General features: G+C 39.9%; 1 protein-coding gene across 1 annotated transcript in view; it reads right to left on the bottom strand.

Annotated features, from left to right (window-relative positions):
* The window catches only part of HERC2 (HECT and RLD domain containing E3 ubiquitin protein ligase 2), a 274,285-nt gene that overhangs the window by 187,224 nt on the left and 63,775 nt on the right, over positions 1–23,286 (bottom strand). The window contains exons 6-15 of the mRNA XM_047086559.1: positions 21,162–21,381; positions 17,221–17,321; positions 16,550–16,706; positions 14,606–14,716; positions 13,661–13,832; positions 11,554–11,727; positions 9,782–9,970; positions 9,031–9,182; positions 6,857–7,014; positions 6,654–6,767 (exon numbers count right to left, since the gene is read on the bottom strand). Coding sequence (XP_046942515.1) covers positions 6,654–6,767; positions 6,857–7,014; positions 9,031–9,182; positions 9,782–9,970; positions 11,554–11,727; positions 13,661–13,832; positions 14,606–14,716; positions 16,550–16,706; positions 17,221–17,321; positions 21,162–21,381 — 1,548 coding nt within the window. The remainder of the gene's footprint in view (positions 1–6,653; positions 6,768–6,856; positions 7,015–9,030; positions 9,183–9,781; positions 9,971–11,553; positions 11,728–13,660; positions 13,833–14,605; positions 14,717–16,549; positions 16,707–17,220; positions 17,322–21,161; positions 21,382–23,286) is intronic.

The following is a 23,286-nucleotide window of genomic DNA, read 5'->3' as shown; positions in this document are numbered from 1 at the left end:
GAACACAGCTGTAATTCCCTGACCACTCTCTCAAGTCTGCCTGCACACTGTTCCTGTCATGCTGACCACAAGTCAACTGCAGGACGGCATTTCTTTCTAATAATGTTTGTGAGTATAATCAAATTAAATATTATATAAAGCAATAAATTACAAAAATGTGTTTGTTTTATATTTACTCTGATAATTTGCAAAAAGTCAATAAATATGAATTATTAAAAAAGAAACCTGCTAAATTAGGTGCAGGTGAAAACTGTAGAAAAGAAATGAGAAGAAATATAAAAGAAGAAATTACATCGCTCCATAAGTGACTAAGTTTTTTTTTTCTTTTTTTTTTAAAGAGAGAGCACACGAGCAGGGAAGAGAGGTAGTAGAGGATGAGGGGAAGAGAGACACAGAGAGAGAGAGAGACACAGAATCTTAAGCAGGCTCCACACTCAGTGCAGAGCTCAATTTCATAACCATGAGATTGTGACCTGAACCAAAATCAAGAGTCGGACAATCAACCGACTGAGCCACCCAGACACTCCTCCATTCTGTTTTAAATAATCTAAAGATCAGCAAATTTTTAAAAATATTTTTTAATGTTTATTTATTTGAGAGAGAGAGCAGGGGAGGGGCAGAGAGAGGGAGAGAGAGAATCCCAATCAGACTCCACACTGCCAGCACAGAGCTCGATGCAGGGCTCAATCCCACAAACCGTGAAATCATGACCTAAGCCAAAATCAAGAGTTGAATGCTTAACTAGCTGAACAACCTAGGCGCCCAGCAAACTTTTTGTTAGAGCTCAGAAGCTAAGTATTTTTAGGCTTTGTGGGCAATGTGGTCTCTGTTACAATTATCTAATTGTTCCCCTGTCATAGGAAAGCAGCCACAGATAATACATAAGCAAGGTGGCATTCCAATATCAGTCTATTTGCAAAAACAGTCAATCCCTGATCTAAAACTGTATATGATACACTAGCAGGTGGTCAGTGAAAGAAACATAGCAATGTTCAACTCAGCAGACCCATACACAATTATCAAAGAATGTGCATATACTACATGCCTTGCAAAATGCCTGTTGTTCACATAGCCCAGCCCACAATTCCCACTTTCTCCAATTTTTTTCAGTGAGCCTGTCATCCAGGACCAGACCGAACAGACAAGCAGGCTTCTACTATACCAGTCTTCTCAAAGAATAGTAACATACCAGGGACATTTCCCTTTATAACACCCGCACCAAAGAAACACCAGTGGGAGGTAAACAGCATGCACAGTTTCCAATCAAGGCAATTTAGTCAACACTTTACACAGTTTTACTTATGTAGCAGTTTCACACTAAGAATTCAAGAACAAGCCCTAATAAGGCTTACTTAAGAAAAAACTTCCTTGTTAAGAGTTTTATAACATATTATCAATCACTCAACAATGGACACTTAAAAACAAGACGTCAAACTGAAAGCTTCATGCTAGAAGAGAACTTTCAGATGACTGATGAGACCATTTTTCTCTAAGACTCATAGAAGCAGAAGAAAGATGGCTCTATGCCTATCCTTTAGTGGGAATAGGTGTGGGGCGGGGAGGGGCCCTATGTGGACATGAAGATGACTGAAATTATTTTTGTCCTCTTACTAAAGAAATTCCCAGAAGTAAGTCAATTCCCAATCTGCCATTCAACTTCTGCAGGAGAGGGCAGACAGGCTCCCCAGCTGATTTTGACAGATCACCACGATTCTGAGGACAGACCCTCACAACATTAACAAATAACAGTTTAAAATATCAATCTAATTCTAACCGTTAAACCTAATAAATATACGCTCAAAAAAAGCAAAATGAGTACAGTCTCACTAATGAAGACAAACACAAGTAAAATCAAAAACAAGCCAACAATGTAGCTTTGTACTCTGAATCCACACAGGCAAAATCAAAGATAGCTAGACATTAAGAAACATAATAACCAGAAACAATTCATAATGTCAATTATTCTACTGTAACTCTCATTTTATATTAAAAAAATAAAATCCCCAGGGGTGCCTGGGTACCTTAGCCAGTTGAGCATACGACTTCACCTTAGGTCACAGTCTCCCAGTTCGTGAGTTCGAGCCCCGCATCAGGCTCTGGGCTAACAGCTCAGAGCCTGGAGCCTGCTTGGGATTCTGTATCTCTCTCTCTTTCTCTCTCTCTCCCCCGCCTCTACTCATGGTCTGCCTTTCTCTGTCTCTCAGAAATAAATAAGGTTTTCCCAAACAAACAAAAACTGAAGGAATTTGTCACCACTAAACCAGCCCTACAAGAGATCCTAAGGGGGACCCGGTGAGACAAAGTACCAGAGACATCACTACAAGCATAAAACATACAGACATCACAATGACTCTAAACCCGTATCTTTCTATAATAACACTGAATGTAAATGGATTAAATGCGCCAACCAAAAGACATAGGGTATCAGAATGGATAAAAAAACAAGACCCATCTATTTGCTGTGTACAAGAGACTCATTTTAGACCTGAGGACACCTTCAGATTGAGAGTGAGGGGATGGAGAACTATCTATCATGCTACTGGAAGTCAAAAGAAAGCTGGAGTAGCCATACTTATATCAGACAAACTAGACTTTAAATTAAAGGCTGTAACAAGAGATGAAGAAGGGCATTATATAATAATTACAGGGTCTATCCATCAGGAAGAACTAACGATTATAAATGTCTATGCGCCGAATACGGGAGCCCCCAAATATATAAAACAGTTAATCACAAACATAAGCAACCTTATTGATAAAAATGTGGTAATGGCAGGGGACTTTAATACCCCACTTACAGGAATGGAGAGATCATGTAGACACAGGATCAATAAAGAAACAAGGGCCCTGAATGATACATTGGATCAGATGGACTTGACAGATATATTTAGAACTCTGCATCCCAAAGCAACAGAATATACTTTCTTCTCGAGTGCGCATGGAACATTCTCCAAGATAGATCACATACTGACTGGGTCACAAAACAGCCCTTCATAAGTATAAAAGAAGTGAGATCATACCATGCACACTTTCAGACCACAGTGCTATGAAAGTTGAAATCAACCACAGGAAAAAGCCTGGAAAACCTCCAAAAGCATGGAGGTTAAAGAACACCCGACTAAAGAATGAATGGGTCAACCAGGCACTTAGAGAAGAAATTTAAAAATATATGGAAATAAATCAAAATGAAAATACAACAGTCCAAACGCTTTGGGATGCAGCAAAGGCAGTCCTGAGAGGAAGATACATGGCAATCCAGGCCTATCTCAAGAAACAAGAAAAATCCCAAATACAAAATCTAACAGCACACCTAAAGGAAATAGAAGCAGAACAGCAAAGACACCCCAAACCCAGCAGAAGAAGAGAAATAATAAAGATCAGAGCAGAAATAAACAATATAGAATCTAAAAAAAAACTGTAGAGCAGATCAATGAAACCAAGAGTTGTTTTTTTGAAAAAACAAACAAAATTGATAAACCTCTAGCCAGGCTTCTCACAAAGAAAAGGGAGAGGACCCAAATAGATAAAGTCATGAATGCAAATGGAATTAGTACAACCAATCCCTCAGAAATACAAGCAATTATCAGGGAGTACTATGAAAAATTATATGCCAACAAACTGGACAACCTGGAAGAAACAGACATATTCCTAAGCACCCACACACTTCCAAAACCCAAACAGGAAGAAATAGAAAACTTGAACAGACCCATAACCAGCGAAAAAATTGAATCAGTTATCAAAAACCTCCCAACAAATAAGAGCCCAGGACCAGATGGCTTCCCAGGGGAATTCTACCAAACATTTACAGCAGAGGTAATACCTATCCTTCTCAAGCTGTTCGAAAAAAATAGAAAGGGAAGGAAAACTTCCAGACTCATTCTGTGAAGCCAGCATTACTTTGATTCCCAAACCAGACAGAGACCCAGCAAAAAAAGAGAACTACAGGCCAACATCCCTGATGAATATGGACGCAAAAATTCTCAATCAGATACTAGCAAATCGAATTCAACAGCATATAAAAAGAATTATACACCATGATCAAGTGGGATTCATTCCTGGGCTGCAGGGCTGGTTCAACACTCACAAATCAATCAACGTGATACATCACATTAATAAAAGAAAAGATAAGAACCATATGATCCTGTCAATCGATGCAGAAAAAGCATTTGACCGAATTCAGCATCCTTTCTTAATAAAAACCCTCGAGAAAGTCGGGATAGAAGGAACATACTTAAACATCATAAAAGCCATTTATGAAAAGCCCACAGCTAATATCATCCTCAATGGGGAAAAACTGACAGCTTTCCCCCTGAGACCAGGAACACGACAGGGATGTCCACTCTCACCGCTGCTGTTTCGCATAGTGTTGGAAGTGCTAGCATCAGCAATCAGACAACAAAAGGAAATCAAAGGCATCAAAATTGGCAAAGATGAAGTCAAGCTTTCACTTTTTGCAGATGACATGATATTATACATGGAAAACCCGACAGACTCCACCAAAAGTCTCCTAGAACTGATACATGAATTCAGCAAAGTCACAGGATGCAAAATCAATGTACAGAAATCAGCTGCATTCTTATACACTAATAATGAAGCAAAAGAAAGCCAAAGAAACTGACCCCATTCACAATTGCGCCAAGAATCATAAAATACCTAGGAATAAACCTAACCAAAGATGTAAAAGATCTGTGTGCTGAAAACTATAGAAAGCCTTATGAAGGAAATCGAAGAAGATACAAGGAAATGGAAAAACATTCCGTGCTCATGGATTGGAAGAATAAATATTGCTAAAATGTCAATACTACCCAAAGCTATCTACACATTCAATGCAATCCCAATCAAAATTGCACCAGCATTCTTCTTGAAGCTAGAACAAGCAATCCTAAAATTTGTATGGAACCACAAAAGACCCCGAATAGCCAAAGTAATATTGAAGAAGACGACGACCAAAGTGGGAGGGCATCACAATCCCAAACTTTAGCCTCTACTACAAAGCTGCAGTCATCAAGACAGCATGGTATTGGCACAAAAATGGACACACAGACCAATGGAATAGAATAGAGACGCCAGAATTGGATCCACAAAAGTATGGCCAACTCATCTTTGACAAAGCAGGGAAGAACGTCCAATCAAAAAAAGACAGTCTCTTTAACAAATGGTGCTGGGAGAACTGGACAGCAACATGCCGAAGAATGAAACCAGACCACTTTCTTACACCATTCTCAAAAATAAACTCAAAATAGATGAAGGACCTGAATGTGAGACAGGAAACCATCAAAACCTTAGAGGAGAAAGCAGGAAAATACCTCTCTGACCTCAGCCACGGCAATTTCTTACTTGACACATCTCCAAAGGCAAGGGAATTAAAAACAAATATGAACTATTGGGACCTCATGAAGATAAAAAGCTTCTGCACTGCAAAGGAAACAATCGACAAAACTAAAAGGCAACCGACGGAATGGGAAAAGATATTTGCAAAGGACATATTGGACAAAGGGCTAGTATCCAAAATCTGTAAAGAACTCACTAAACTCCACACCCAAAAAACAAATAATCCAGTGAAGAAATGGGCAGAAAACATGAAGAGACACTTTTCTGAAGAAGACATCCAGATGGCCAACAGGCACATGAAAAGATGCTCAATGTCACTCCTCATCAGGGAAATGCAAATCAAAACCACACTCAGATACCGCCTCACGCCAGTCAGAGTAGCTAAAAGGAACAAATCAGGAGACTATAGATGCTGGCGAGGATGTGGAGAAACGGGAACCCTCTTGCACTGTTGGTGGGAATGCAAACTGGTGCAGCCGCTCTGGAAAATAGTGTGGAGGTTCCTCAAAAAATTAAAAATAGATCTACCCTATGACCCAGCAATAGCACTGCTAGGAATTTACCCACGGGATACAGGAGTGCTGATGCGTAGGGGCACTTGTATCCCAATGTTTATAGCAGCACTTTCAATAATAGCCAAATTATGGAAAGAGCCTAAATGTCCATCAACTGATGAATGGGTAAAGAATTTGTGGTTTATATACACAATGGAATACCACTTGGCAATGAGAAAGAATGAAATCTGGCCTTTTGTAGCAACATGGATGGAACTGGAGAGTGTTATGCTAAGTGAAAAAAGTCATACAGGAAGACAGATACCGTATGTTTTCACTCTTTTGTGGATCCTGAGAAACTTCACAGAAGACTATGGGGGAAGGGAAGGAAAAAAAACAGAGAGGGAAGGAGGCAAACCATAAGACTCTTAAAAACTGAGAATAAACTGAGGGTTGATGGGGGTGGGAGGGAGGGGAAAGTGGTATGGGCATTGAGGAGGGCACCTGTTGGGATGAGCACTGGGTGTTGTTTGGAAACCAATTTGACAATAAATTTCAAATTAAAAAAAAATTTTTTTTAATAAAAAAATAAATAAATAAAATGCCCAAATAGTTAGGATGTAGCTGCTAATTAGCAGTTCTGGGCAACAGAAATTAAAAGTCTTATAACTTCTGGACCCAGAAATGCCAAGGACCCAGAGGTGCACACCACTTAAAAATGATCAAAGGGACAACCATATGAGGTGCACTCTACTCCAAAGCTTACTCCCTCTAGGAAAGCGGCACTCCTCATCCTGAGAACCTGCCCAGGGCATCATGAGTACTGCATACCATTCTCTGTCACGGCCAGGGTTTGAGCGTCCCCGCTCCCGCATGCCACATCAATGACCTTCAATCCTTTAAGCCCAGCTACCAGCACTGGGATGGCCTCGTCTTCACTGGAGCCTTCAAACAGATAGGACTATCATTAATGTAAGTCCCTCCAAAGAGAAAACCTCCCACCACATGCTCGAGCCAGCTCACAGCAAATGTACCATGGCCTAGTCGGCCGTAGTTCCCTCGGCCCCAGGTGTACAGCTCCCCCTCGGCAGTGATGGCTGCACTATATGTGCTTCCACATGCGATGTGCACCACATGCTTCCCAGCCTGCTTTCCAGAGAAAGCAGAGATCACCTTAGGCTCTTCCAAAGGCCTGTGGAGAGAATGGGAACAAATATGAATGTCCTTCTAAGCATGTCCTATTAGTGTTAGCAAAGAAAATAACTATCAGAATAAACGATCAGAGTGCCAAGACAGTTTGGCCTTTCAGCTGTCTTATGAAATAATTAAGGAACACAGAATTCAAACACGTAACATTTCCATGATTGTGTGTTAATTGGGTACCCAATGCCAAGCATGACATCCAGCAGTAATATCAAAACAGTGTTAAAGACTCATACAATCAAGTCCAGAGCAGCTTTGTTCACAATGGTCCAAAACAGTGGCCCATCCATAAACAGATCACTCAGCAACAGGGACAAAGCAAGTACTGACACGCCCAACAACTTGGCTGAAGCTTAGGAACTCTGCTAAGTGAAGGGGCCAGAAACAAAATACCATATAGTGACAGAGGGCAGACCAGTGGTTGACAGGAACTGGAGGTAGAGAGCAGGAGTTGACTGCAAAGGATCCAAAGAAAATAGCAGGGGCAATGGAAATAATTTGTGTCTCAGTTATGGTGCATTTGCTGAAATTCATTAAACTGTTCTCTTAAAATTGATGGATTTGTAAACCTCATACAGATGGCTAAAATTTACACATTTGTTAAATAAATGAGGAGGGAATGAAGGAGCAAGGTTTACTAATCACACTCCAAATTATATTTTACAACTGAAAAGTAGGAGGCAGTAAGAATTCAGCAGGTAGAGGCCTTACTAGTTGGCTCTTCACTTTCAAAACTAGAAAAATACCTTATGCTTTCAATCCATAACATGTTCACTGTGATTGTTAACACCTACTCTAGCCTCTCCAAAAACATGGTATACTAACTTTGTGACCCACTATTCTGCAAAATAAATAAATACACACAGAGGCAGGGGCACATACAGGCACAGGGAGAGCTGAACAACCCTATTCTGATACCATTTCTCCCTCCTGTTCAGCTCAAGTTTCAATCTCCCAAAGCTTCTCTCCAACTTCTAGCATCTAGCACTTAACCTCAACTGAGTATTATTTTATTACAAGGTAGTTTTTTTTTTGTAATTTAGTACAAATTACAACTAGCATACTGGAAGTAAAAACTAATGCCTCCACCCTGTATCTCCATCCTTTCAAATCCTATGAGCCCTGCCCATCTCATCCCTTTCAGTCCGAGAATAACAATTCTAAATTCTGTAGTTATCATTCCTTTGTTTCTCACCATCGTTTTACCACACTTGTCTGAATCCTGACAATACTGCCAAGTTTGGAATATTTCTGCTGAATGCTAACACTCAATACACATTGCTCAGCTTTTTTCATGGCTTGGGATTCTACCCAGGGATGTCCAACTCCATCCCATTGCAGTGAGAACAGGCCAGACTCCTCTCAACAGTGCTGTTCATGCCTCTGACCCCCTTCAAGTGCATCTTCAGTTTTAATCAAATGCCCAAGTTTTGCTCCACTAGGCTCCACTCAAACCAGCAATACGTAAAAGTGTTCCCACCACTCTGTGGCAGCTATGGGTACTCTCCATTTTCACAACAATGCATTTAGAACAATCATTTTGTTTTATTCCTGGTCTCTCACAATAATCAAAAGCTTCTACAAAATAGGACATTAAGAAATATTTTTGTACCTATGAAAATGAAATGGCTCAAGGAAAGGAGGATCTTATCTGATAGAGACATGTTGAAGTGTTTGTGAATAAAGAAACAAGTAGCGTGGGATTTGCTTTAGGAAATTCCACAGTGTGAGGTGTGCCATGTATAGTTAAAACAGGAGTGACAAAAGCTGGAAGCATTCCATCTGAGAGAGAAGAACACGAAGGCCAATTGATGTCATCTTCTGATGTGGGAAGGCAGAACTCCCATAGCATCACCCAGGGGCTGACACATCTTGATTGCTTTCTCCACCCTAGCCCTAAATGTCAGAGCAACTAGAACACCCATTCACACTCCTTTTCCACCCTATTTTGGATACAGTAACTCAAAAGAAGAGCAAGTCAATTACAAGAATGGGCCATACATACACAGTGTCCCCATGGCCCAACCGTCCTCCATCCCCACAGCCCCAGGAGTACACCTCTCCGGTGGCTGCCAGAGCCAGGTAGTGGTGACCATCAGAATGGGCAGCAATCTTTACAATGTTTCTGGAGGCAAGACCCTGGACCAGCTGTGGGGCCTAAAAGGGTAAAAATAGGAAGAAAATTAGTAAGCAGTCCAAGGACAATGAAAACAGCATGACTCTTCTCACGCATCTTATTTTAACAAACGCTCCTGGAACTGAAAGAACATGAGCCTATGGAGACTGCCAGCCAACTGTCTAGATGCCCTGCCCACTACCAACAGAAGAGTGGGCAGCCTCCAAGAGCTCTGTGACATTACTAGGCCACCTCCACATAATGAAAACTCAACAATGTAAGCACCTTTCTTTAATAGGAACATGTACTATCTGACAAGGCCCAATTTCCTCAGATTATCTGATACTGCCTCATTCCCAAAGTCAATTGAGTTTACACATGGAAAGTTAGTTTAAAAATGGGATTCATAATGGGCAATAAGTGTTACTATAAGGAGCTCCTGATCTTAACAATTAAGAAATTCTGCCCCAAGATTTTGGCAACAATTATGATTGAGATTATTAAATAAAACTAATAAAATACACTGAACAGAGGTTTCCAAATCTTCAGAAATCAAATGACTTAAAGACTAGACACCTCTGTAGCTCCTGTAGTAGAAAACCACCCACCAAGGAAAGCAATCTGGGCCCAGAACACCCACCAGTGTGTCACTGTTGTAGGCCTGCGTGTACACACGGCCATTCCTTGACAAGATCAGGAAGCGCTTCTCAGCACAGGCAATTTGCGTGACTCCCAGATTGGCAAGTCCTTCACACTGAATTGGACCAATCACATTGGCATAGTATTTCCATCCTATTAACCCCCATCCTATGACCTCTTGCAATGATCCCTGTAAGATAACAAAGTAAACATTTTGTTTAGAGTGGCAAGAAAATTTCTTTCTTAGTCAAAAAAAGAATAATTTATGCTAAGAGTAACACTGAGATACTGTGGGATAAAAACAAAGCAAGTAAAGAAAGGAGATGATCCAAAACATCAAAATAACTCAAAACATCCCATATTACCTCAGTTAACAGCTAAGATCAAGCATATTTTTCCACAGCACTTCATCTTAACAGAGCCCATTAAAAAGTAATACAAGTTAAAAAAAAAAAAAAAGTAATACAAGTAAACCTTAAACAAATGCTCAAATCATATCAGGTTACCATTTTTACCATAACAGGCAGAAACCTAAAAGCCTAAGCACAAGGCTGGCAGACAAGTATCCAACTGTTGGTGGGGATGAGAAGGATCAAGCTGTGTGTGAACAATTTTGTGATAATCGGCTAGTGTCCACCCACATCAGGTACATCACCACTGGTGCATGCATTTGCACGAACAAGAACAAATGTATGAGGTTGGTCATTGCAGCACTACTGGAATAGTACACTTCTGACCACACAGATTCCAACAAAAAAATCATGATACAACCATATATGGAATACTGAGTTGCATTAAAATAAAGAGAGAGGCTTTGTTTATTGATAAACTCCTTGGTACAAACTGTGTAGTGACAAAAATAAGCTACAACATGCTACCACTAATATATTCATTTCAGAGAATACTGAAGGATATATAAGAGACTAGAAAAATGAAAAGTAGCAGGTGCAAAACCAGGTGGGTGGGGGGACAGGGAAATAACATCGTCTCTGCATTTAATTTTGATTTTTGAACCATGTGAATATATTATTTGGAAAAAAACAAATGACTATAAAATGAGATAAATACACATCCTGCTAAAAATAAAAGTTAGAAAAAACTGGATTCAAATCCAGGATTATTCTGTGTGACCCTGCCAAAATTCACTGCCACTCCAAATGGCAGTTTTCTCATCAATACAGTGGGGTAGTGTTGTGATGGTCAGATGCAACTGTGAATGTGAAGTCCTCAGGTGGCCCGCACTGGCAGGCTCTACACACATGTAGATTAGTGTCATCAGTGCTCTGAGCAGCATTACAGACAGCCCATGTTCTGAGCTCCTAAGTGTACAAAAAAATACGCTGGAATCTCCCTGAGGAAGGCAGGACAGCATGTGGTTGTTTGGATAAAGGAGAGTTCTCTGGAGCTATACCTCCTGAATCTGGAACCTGCAACACTGAATTGGGTCCTCAACCCATGTACACCTCAGCTTGCTCACCACTCACTCTGACCACTGACAATACCTTAAAATGTATACATGTTTACACTTGTACACCAGCAGAGTGTCTGGCTGGCTCAGTTAGTGGAGCATCCAACTCTTGATCCCAGGGTTGTGAGTTAAAGATCCACATTGGACGTGGACCCTACTTCCAAAAAAAAAAAAAAAAAAAAAAAAGGCTGTAAGCCAGCTCCACCCCCAATACCAGAGAAAGTGGCACAGAATGAGAACCTACAGGTGCTAATGACTGTAGTACACACAAAGATACAAAGAATAAACACTGCTAGCGCAGGTACCTTATGAGATGTTGGCGAGCTACACAGAGGTGGCATACAGGGAGTAGCCAGGCGGTCTAAATGGGCCATGACAACAACTGCAGTTTGTTGTAAGTCAATGGCAAGCTCATTATCTTGTGGAAGAGTAAGGTATCTCAGAAAACTCTCGTTAGGGCTCAGAGGACCAGACAAAAGCTAGAGAAGAAAAGTAAACAAGCATCTTCAAAACGCTGGAAAAAATTCAAGTAACACAATTAGCCATTAACAACTCTTTATATTTTGGTATTCACAGTTGTGCATCATCTACTCCTTTTAGCCATCAGATGAGAAGTACTGCTGATGCACTGACCCTACACATCTACATATATACACACCTGCTGTAAAACTGCACACAGCAGTGCCTGCACATTTGCACATCCATCACGCATGTGCATACTCTACACAGGTCAATGACATGGTCCAGACATCCTGCAGGCTCCCCACCCCACTCCCCCTCCCCACCCCCTGGCCCGGCCAATAGCCCTCAGAATGCAGAGGAAGCTTCCTAGGAACACAGCACTACACCTCAACCTGGCTTTACAAACTGAAAACTAAAACCTAATGCCACCCACTCTGAAGGAAACCTAATGTTACTCGGACATTAACATTAAGTAAATCTAATTCTTCTTTTTTAAAAATTGTTTATTTATTTTGGGAAAAAGAGAGAATGAGAGGGGAAGAAGGGCAGAGGGAGAGGGTGAGGGGAGAAAGTGGGGGGGAGGAGGGAGGGAGGGAGGGAGGGAAGGAGAGGGAGAGAGAGAGAGAGAGAGAGAGAGAGAGAGAGAGAGAGAGAGAATCCCAAGCAGGCCTCAGCTGTCAGCACAGAGCCCAAAACAGGGCTCAATCCCATGAACTGTGAGATCATGACCTGAGCCAAAATCAAGAGTCAGGACACTTAACCAACTGAGTCACTCAAGCACCCCAAATCTAATTCTTCTAAAGGCAGAAAGCCTTATTACAATTAAAGACTGCCAAGTGATAGAAAATTAACTTTATAATGGAATGGCTGTCTTACCCCCCCAAAAAAAGACCTACAAGATCAAACTTGTACTTCTAAAAAGAAGCAGTCCCAGGGGTTCAGACCCAGGACCCAGACAGGCCCTCCTCTGCTACCAGCCTTGTTTTCCTAGGACAAACACAGTGATGACTTAGGTGACACACTCCATGCAGTGCCCTGCACAAAGAAAGGGCCAAAAAGTAAGCCACTATTCTCAATGCTCTTCTTATAATATGTATTTAAAAGTGGGTATGTCAGACTTAGCTCTGTGCTGCAGTACAGCTGGTGCTCGTTGAACTGTCTTCTCCATAAACAGTATATGGAGTAACATGGAAGAGAAGGACTACCAGACTTCTCAAGGCAGACTTCTCAAAACAAATAAACATTAACCACTAGGCAACTACACGAGCTCATGGTGGAGCACATCCTCAGAACCGAACACACACTCCATCCCGCACCAGCTCAGCTTCAGCAACTTGTGCCGCCTCCCCATGTTATTACTGCAAGTGCCCATAAGGACCTGCTTGACTCTCTCACTTTGTTCTTGAAATATTGTCAGAATTTTTACCCATTTTCATGCCTCTACTAATTCTTTCATGGAAGTGAGCATGCCTTCTTTATATCTTCCACAGCATCTTAAACTCACTCTCCATCACAGCCAAAGCACAACATGACTGGTTACTGGGAACACACAGGTAATAATAAACCCACAAACACAAAGGGCTAAATGGCTCTAATCCAGCAGAAAGAAAACTACATGGTCAAAAAGCAGTAGAAGAATCTCTCTAAAAGTACAAGTTGATACATGTCAAGAAATACATTCTCCCTACTAAGTATACACAATCCAGAACACACACACACAGATGCCATATGCTCAAGTGATATTCCACCGCATCGAATGAAACTCACCCCATGATATCCCACACCTGTCCTACACCTGACTCACTATTGTCATCACCAAATACACACTTTCCCCTAGAGACAACTACTGCCACAGACATGCACTCTGGTTTTGTTTATAAAAGTCTAACTCTTTTAGGATAACTGAATTAAGAAAGCTATTTAAAGGCAGAGTTTTTTTATGGTACTTACGTGAGCGTCACCTTCTGTATGAGGGGCATCTTTACTGCAGATGATACTCTGGAATCTTTGCAGTAAAGGGAGAAGAGGAGCACTGGTACCCTGGGCAGACCGCTCATTGTCAGTTTCCTGCGTCCCACTGTCCCACAATTGAAGCAACAACAGGATGGCAGATAACATTTGGCTGAAAGAGAAAATATCTTTATTATCTAGTAAAAACATATTAGCTTTTATTGCCATGGACTGTCAAAAATAAAAGCAGACAGCTAAATAAAATAGAAAAAATACTTTAGATTGAAAAGGAAACTAAAATAACACCATGAAAACAATTCTTGGCAGTAAAATCACTTAATCAATGCCAAGATTTTAGCACAACATATCCACCTTCTGAGGATAAGAAATATAAAACCAGTTAAGAAGTTCAAACAGCACTTTCTAAAGAGAATTTCTAGGACCTTAAACTAATGGAATAAAAATCATTTGAAGAAAATTAAAAAGAAAAAAAAAGGAACAGGTCTTAGACTACAAAAGTTGAACATAAAACATGAAGTGAAGAGGAGCGCCTGGGTGGCTCAGTCAGTTAAGGTGCCAACTCTTGATTTTTGGCTCAGGTCACGATCTCACAATTTATGGGTTTGAGCACTACATCGGGCTCTGGACTAACGGTGCAGAGCTTGCTTGAAATTCTCTCTCCCCCTCTCTCTCTACCCTTCCCCTGCTTGCTCTCTAAAAAAATAAATAAACAAACTTTAAAAAAAAAAAAAAAAAAGGGAAGTGAAGAAAACCTAATTGTACCCAGGCTTGAAAGAAGAGAAACTCCTGGGATACGGTTCTTTGATTATAGAACACCACACATTTTTATAAACACAAATGATTCAATGAAATGCCATAAAGTGAAACAGATGTTCAGATACAGAGGTGTTCCATGAAATGCTCCCAGCCTGCAGCACCCCTTACCTCAGTGTGCCTCTCTGCACAGCCAGCTCTAACAGAATGGCCAGGGCCAGGTGCTGGTCCTGCAGGGGGATGGTTCCTGGCCCTTTGGTACCAGGCGTTCCATGAACATCTCTGAAATGACAGCAGTGGATGCAAGAACAAAGTAGCATGAGAACTTAAAAACAGCATGTATATTTTTAATATTTAGAATCAAGTTTCTGAGACTTACTACTCAAATTTAATCAGAGATTTTAAAGTATACAATTAACGAGGTGCCTGAGTTAAGCATCTGACTTCAGCTCAGGTCATGATCTCCTGGCTTGTGAGTTCAAACCCCGCATCAGGCTCTGTGCTGACAGCTCAGAGTCTGGAGCCTGCTTCAGCTTCTGTCTCTGTCTCCCTCTGCCCTCCCCCACTCATGCAGTCTCTCTCTCTCTTAAATATAAATAGACATTAAAAAATTTTAATAAAAAATAAAGTATACAATTAACTTAAAAAGATATGTTTTTATTAAAAGACTTCAGATACAAAAGATGACTACATTAGAAAACACATATTCCAGTTTCCACAGCATAAAATTATTTATATCATTATTCAAATCATGAGTAGAAACATGTTTAGATATGTTTCCACTTTCAGTGAAATCTAAGGCTATTAGAGTATCAACATCCCTCTATGAAAATGGAGAAAAATCAACTTCTAAAAGCACCTGAGACTCTAGACAAAATGTCTATGCTTATTTTTATCTTTTATCAAATAAATATTTTAACTTTTCCCCAATAATAAATGACAATTCTTCTGAACCCAAGATGGAGAACTGAGGGCTTTCTGACATCAACATTATAGCTGAATATTTGAAATTACAGTTGAACCCTGAACAATACGAGTTTGAACTGCAAAAATTCACTTATATGCAGATTTTTTTTCAATACAGATATTGGAAAATTTTTTGGAGATTTGCAACAATTTGAAAAAACTCACAGATGAACCATGTAGCTTAGAAATACCAAAAAATTTAAGAAAAGGGTATTATTATAAAAATATAGTAAATAATACATACAACACAAAATATGCATTGATCCACTGTTCATGTTATCGGTCAGGCTTCTAGTCAACATGCTATTAGTTTAGTTTGGGGAAGTAAAATGTTATATGTGGATTTTTAACTGTGTGAATGGCTGGCACCTCTACCCCCTACATTGTTCAAGGATCAACTGTAATTCAAAGCCTATTTTCAGGGCCCCCAGCCCAAAACCTTGTCACAATGCCTATATCAGCTCTCTAGGGAGCCAAACTCACAGTCTGTTAGCACAGAGACCACAGGTGTCCTTGCACATTGGAAGGGGCAGAGCAGTGACCTCTTTTGACAAAGCAAATGAGAAAAGACTCACTTCTCCTCTAATTATGTCTTTGGCGTTGAATTACGTATTAGGTATATATACTTTTTCTTTTTAAAAACCTAAAAATTTAAAGTTAACAAAAATATATAACACCCAAGACCAGAGTTCAGGGTTTTCCTTATAGAAAATGATTCACATTCAAAAATTTTTTACACTAAAAAGAATAGATGTAGGTTTAAACATTTTGATCTTGAGTAGCTGTTTAGTACCATGTTGTCTATTAAGACAACACCCATCACTCAGAATGGTAGCATCCATATTCTCACTGAAAGGCACCCAATAGATGCTCACTTAATGAATGACTGATACCCAAATCATAAATACCTGAAAAAAAATACATTACAAAAATATTTTTCATTTTTCCATCTGATTCAATATGATAGCTTCCAGGGTCTAATCAGAATATCAAAAGCAAACATTTGAAAAGCTGAAAATCAAGATCCAGAATAACAGAGCTGAGGGCAGGCTGGAGACATACACACAAACCTGCTCTAAAGAGAAGGTGAGACAAGACTGAAACATGTTAGAACCATTCAGAGTTAAGATGTGAAAAGAAAGAACTCACCCTGTCACGACGGATCTAAGGAACTTGGCTGCTCTCTCTACCACCTCCAGCCACACAGAGGACACTGTGCTCTCATCAAAGAGCGAGGCCTCAGGCAGGGCTCTCAGGGCATCCAGGGACTCCTGCAATAGCTCGCTGCATAGATCCGCATCTTCACCTGGGCACACATGCATCAGAGGAGGCCATCCACTCCTCAGGCAGCACTGACAAGTAAAGCCCTCCCCACTCTCCCAGATGGTCCTCCAACCCCTCTGTGTGAGAAGACACCACTGTCACATTTTCAATCCCTCACTTTCCTCTCAATGAGATACTCCAAGAACTCAAGAGATTAAAACTTAATACAGGTGCCCCAAAGTCAGTTCTTTATGTTATGACTCTCTCATGAGCAATTCTAACTTCTTGTTCTCCTAGAAAATAAATCAGCACTGATGTACTAACAGTGGTTTACCTGCAACATAAACACATACACACTTTTTCTTTTCTTTTTTTTTTTTTTTAAAGAACAGACCTGAAAAGTCAAATAGACTGAAGCCTCTCATTCTACAAACAAGAAAAATGAGGCACACAGACTATATGGGATCAGCCCAAGGGCATGTGGTGGCAGAACTGAGAAGAGAACCCAAGTCTCCTGATGTGGTGAGGAAACCGAACGACACTCTGGGCCCACATACCTGATCGCCACGCCCTGCGTAAAAAGGCAAAGGCAAAGGAGAGAGCTGCTCGGGATCCGACTCTCGCAAGTCCTTCCACTCCTTTGCCTGTGGGTCGGGAACTGCGGACAACACACATGGGAGTTGTGATAACTGGTCAGAGGACTGTGCAAATACTAAAATAAAATAAATAATATGGAAGGATTTGTACCAAAATGTGATCACTGAATTTCTTTAGACAGCAGGATCACAAGTGACTTTTAGTTTCATATTTAAAAACTTTTACCAAATGTCCTTTGTAAAGGAAGTTCCCTCTTTAAGGAAGAAAAAAAAAAGGCATTTACAGAGAATTTTAAATGACTTGCAGAAATTCTCACAAAATAATCTCAGAGAGCTGATATTATTAGTCAGGGAGACACACATGGTAAACAGAAAATCAACATATAAATACATAAATGGAGAGATTAAAGCTCATGTAGCAAAGAAAAGGCAGGTGAGGGCGTTGAGAGAACAATACGACAAATTCCCGGGACTGCACCTAGGGCTATGGAATCTGTATTTGCTTTGGCCCCTTTTAGGTCTATGTGCTGACCAGGAGTAGAGACTCCATGTACCTGTCCTATTCTCTTTCACCCTCATCTTGCTGAGTTTATCCTCTCCTGAATTTAGTGCTTATCATTCTCACATGTCTTTTTTAAGCTTTTTACTACTTCTGTATGTAAATTTAACAAGATATGCATATTTTTTAAAGTTATACAAATAGTATACCATGATATTCTAAAAAAAAAAAAAACTAGAATACAAAAAAAGTGTACAATATAAACTCAATCATGCAACTTTATACGGCTGAATATTTCTACTATGTATTATACTTTTCAAACTTACTATAATATTCTTTCACAATCAGGGGGAAATGCTATGAAAAATAGGTAATGATATGGAATGACCTTCCCAAGATACAATGTCAAGTAAAATTAGCAGTGAAGAACGTGTGGATCCCAGAGAGGCAGCTAGTATGCACATTCTGTGAATCCTGAGCTCTATGAGGGAAGCTCATGAGGAGACACAAGAAACTGTAATTAGTGGCTGCCTCTAATGAGGGGACTGGGTGCCTAGGAGACAGGATTAAGGAGATTTAAACTTTATTTCTGAATGAGAAATATAAATATTACAAGATACATATGTATAATAATACACGTGGTCTTTAAAACGGGAAGTACACATGCTAAGTCTATTCTCCCTCTGGGAGAAAATTGCTCCAGGAAAAGCATGAAACTGGGGCTCCCCTCAGGTAATCATAATGGCCCCTGAGAAAGTGCCCAACAGTCCTCAATCTGCACAGTTTAAAAACTGCTAAATCTTCAATAAGTCACTCTCTATTTTACAGATACTCAAGGAAAAAAAAAGCAAATAGCTTAGACCCACTCCTATCCACACCAGTCAACAATCCAACCCATTGCTAATTCCACAAAAAAAGGTGAAATCCACCACTATTCAGTAAATTGAGAAATGAGGAAATCTACAAAAATTTAGAAGATATCATGACACATCTAACAGACTGGCTAAAACAAAGCAGCAACAAATTCAAACGCTGACAAGGCTATGGGGAAACTAAATCATTCATACATAGTTGATGAGACTATACAATTACACAGCTATTTTGGAAAGAGCGCAGCAATGACCTACAAACCTAAACATAAGACCCAACAATTGAACTCCAGGGCATTTATTCCAAAAAAATGAAACTGAGGTTCACACAAAAACCTGTCCACAAATATTCACAGCAGCTTTAATTCATAAAACTCAAAAACTGTAAATAACTTATGTCCTTCACTGGATGGTTAAACCAAATGAGGCACATCCATGTCACAGAATTTTACTATGCAATGATGATACATACAATTACTTGAAAGAATCTCAAGGAGGTAACCCTGATTGAAAAAAGCCAAGGTTACATAATAGACATGAAGAACACATTAGTGGCTGAAAGAGGATAAGGCAAAGGGGAGGGAAAAGGAGGTGAATGTGGCTATAAAAAGGCTCCTTGTCCTGTACTCTAACTGTGGCAATAGTGAGAGAAATCCAAACCTGTGATAAAATTGTATGGAAAACACAATGGACACATGCATGCACTGAGAACATGTAAAAAACTGAGTTGAAAACATGTAAAACTGAGGAAATATGAGTAAGAGAAGTAAACTGTATCAAAGTCAATATCCTCATTGTGATAGTATACCGCAGTTTTGCAAGTGGCTACCACTGGGGGGAAGTAGATGCAGGGTATAAGGAATCTGTACTATTTCTTACAACTCCATGTGAACCCATAATTATCTCAAAATATGTATTTTTTTTAATTTTAGGAATTTGCTTGCTTCAGTGAAAGACAGATTTCAATTAACCCACCAACTCTTATGTCACCACAAAGGAAAAAGCACAAAGAAAAATCAGTTGGGGTCTAAGACACTTCTGCATCTTAGAGAATTCATTTTCATTCAACAAACACACAGGAACACTTAAAAGGCTTAGAATCTATCATCCCCATATGCAGAACCCCTCCCTGATCAATGATCACTACAAAGACCACTCACTCTCCAGCCAAGAAAGAAAGAACTGTGCTGCTGGTTATCATCACATGGGCAGGAATCCTCCTCTGTCACTTGGTTTAATTTAGCTTAAAACTACTATCAAATATAGGACATGTAATGTGGTTTCAACTAGATTTAAAAGGAAAAATACATGAAACATGATACATTTAGCAATTCTTGTCTCCCGGTAGCAAAATAAGGTTTCCCCCCTGCTTCTTTCTGCCCCTGTACATTCCATGTGCTCTCTAGGGAATAAAAATCAGTATTACAATCAAATAAAACCAATTCTTTTTACTACATAAAATATGAGTTAAATCTGGAAATGTTTTAGTCGATGCTTCTGAGAACAAAAGTGTGGTAGAAAGCTACATTTTGGGAAAAGAAAACTCTACACAAGCCTTAAGCATTCTAGTTACATCTGAGAACAATCTGCTGATGTACACCAGTATATTAAAAATCATATATCTGAAACATCTCTTATAATAAAAGAATAAGATGGGGCACCTGGGTGGTTCAGTCAGTTAAGCAACCGACTTTGGCTCAGGTCATGATCTCGTGTTTCACAAGTTGGAGCCCTGCGTCGGGTTCTGTGGTGACAGCTCAGAGCCTGGAGCCTGCTTCGGATTCTGGGTCTCCCCCTCTCTCTGCCCCTCCCTGCTTGTGCTCACTCTCTCTCTCTCTCTCCCTCTCTCAAAAATAAATAAACATTAAAAAAATTTTTGAAGAGTTAAAGAATAAGAAAATCACATTAGGAATAAAAAACTGAAGCATCTAAACTAGCTAGGCACTAAATATTAGGATCTGAGTATTCCCTATCCAAAAGCAAAATAAAACAAAACAAAAACAATATAATGTTCAGGCCCCATTTTCAAAAATCTAGATATGCTTATCTACGCCTTCACTGGCTTCCACAGTTACTGACAGAAAAGCATTTTAAAATAATGGCACAGGGGCTCCTGGGTGGCTCAGCCGATTAAATGCCCAACTTTGGTTCAGGTCATGATCTCACAGTTCACAAGTTCAAGCCACTCATTGGCCTCTGTGCTGACAGCCCAGAGCCTGGAGCCTGCTTCAAATTCTGCGTCTCCCTCTCTCTCTGCTCCTCCCCCGCTCATGCTCTGTCTCTCTCTCTCTCAAAACAAATAAACATTAAAAAAAAATTTTTAAATAAATAAATTAAATAATGGCACAGATTAAGAAGCATAGTCTGTTACTCTCAGCAAATTAGCAAAGCCATTCTCCAGATTATATGAAACATACAAAAAGGGAAAGCAAGAATGGAAGGGACTATATTGAAACTTGTACTTAAACTTCCTCAACCAAACAGCCTGCATTTTATATTTAGCTGGTATCAGGATTCCTTCTTCATTATATTACCTTTTTTTGTCCACAGGAGGCAAAGAAATACTGCTGCTTTTCCACTTAACTTTGACATTCTCTTGGAAAACAGTTCTATTCAAGGCAATGAAATATCGTTCCAAGATGACCAGCCTCTGCTTAAGTCTCAGGGCTGAAAGGGTGGTAGTGGCTGACTGGATGGCCAGAGCTTGCTGCTCTTTAACCAACACAGAAAGACATTCCTTCAATTCATTCACATCTAGAAAACAAGAAGAAAATACCCAGCCTCTCAATATCTTGCTCATAGTTTGTTATAAACATGATAAAGTGAATGGTAACAATAATATATAACACTTGAATACTCAGTATGTGCCAAAATGGTTTTTTTTTTTTTCAACATTTTTTATTTATTTTTTGGGACAGAGAGAGACAGAGCATGAACGGGAGAGGGGCAGAGAGAGAGGGAGACACAGAATCGGAAACAGGCTCCAGGCTCCGAGCCATCAGCCCAGAGCCTGACGCGGGGCTCGAACTCACGGACCGCGAGATCGTGACCTGGCTGAAGTCGGACGCTTAACCGACTGCGCCACCCAGGCGCCCCTGTGCCAAAATGGTTTTAAGCACCTTACACCTATTAAGTACCTCTCAGTCACCATCAAGAGGTAGTATTGTACATGTATTTTAAGGAGGAGGAAACTGAGGCACAGAGAATTTGTGCAAGGTGACCCAAAGGATTACAGCATATGAGACAGACCATTCCTAGCCACCATGGTATGCTGCCTCTCTGAAACGCTATATAAAAGTTTTTAACATAAAATTATAAAGTCAGTACTTAGCAGCATATTTCCTACAGAGAAAAAATCTATCCATTATATTCATGCTGTATAACCAAATTCAAAATATACATGTTTCAATAAAATTGCCCAGCATAGGGGCACCTGGGTGGCTCAGCCAGTTAACCATCTGACTCTTATTTTTTTTTAACTTTTATTTATTTTTGAGAGACAGAAAGACAGCATGAATGGGGGAGGAGCAGAGAGAGAGGGAGACACAGAATCCGAAGCAGGCATTAGGCTCTGAGCTGTCAGCACAGAGCCCCACATGGGGCTTGAACCCACGAACTGTGAAATCATGACCTAGGATGCTTAACCGACTGACCCACCCAGGTGCCCCAGTGTCTAACTCATCATTTCGGCTCAGGTCATGATATCACCATCATGAGCTTGAGCCCTGCACGAGGCTCTGCACTGGGCATGAAGCCTGCTTAAGATTCTCTCTCTCCCTCTTCTTCTTCCCTCTTCCACTCATGCTCTCACTCTCTCAAAGAAAAAAAGAAAAGAAAGGAAAGGAAAGGAAAGGAAAGGAAAGGAAAGGAAAGGAAAGGAAAGGAAAGGAAAGGAAAGGAAAGGAAGGAAGAAAACTGCATAGCATATATGACTCATGAAAGGTAATATATTTATTGGAATATTTCAGGGAAAAATAAAGTAATTACAGTTGACCCTTACAGAACACAGTTTTAAACTACACGGGTCCACTTATACCCACGTTTTTTTCAATAAATATATTGGAAAATTTTATGGAGATTTGCAACAATTTTTTTTTAAAACTTACAGACAAATCACAAATAGGAAAAATCTCAATTAATATTCAAATTTCAAATATGAAAAAATTAATGTTAGGTTTGTCATGAATGCATAAAATGTATGTAGCTACTAGTTTATTTTATCATTTATTCCTATAAAATATACACAAATCTATGATAAAGTTAAAATTTATCAACACTTACACACAAAGATACAGTCCCTACATGGTGCCATTCACAGTCGAAAGAAATGTAAACAAATCTAAAGATTCAGTATTAAATCATAACAGCATAAAATTAACAACAGTACAGACTTACTGTAATGTCTACTGTAATAATTTCATAACCACCTCCTGTTGCTACTGCAGTGAGCTCAAGTGTTCCGAATATCCACTTAAAATGCCAAAAAGATGCTAATCATCTCCACATGAGCAGTTCATCTCTCTACTAAATTGCATACTGCAGTAAAAAGTGATCTCTAGTAGTTCTCTTGCATACTTTCATTGTGTTTAGTGCAATACCGTAAACCTTGAATAACACCATGGGACCCATAAATAGTGCCACTTCTGATGCTGGAAGTGC

This window comes from Lynx rufus, unplaced genomic scaffold (assembly GCF_022079265.1).
Source record: "Lynx rufus isolate CCGP_SWC_20201006 ecotype Redwood Valley unplaced genomic scaffold, mLynRuf1.p SCAF_21, whole genome shotgun sequence".
In the NCBI taxonomy this organism is placed as follows: Eukaryota; Metazoa; Chordata; class Mammalia; order Carnivora; family Felidae; genus Lynx; species Lynx rufus.
This window is presented reverse-complemented; position numbering and strand designations above follow the sequence as displayed.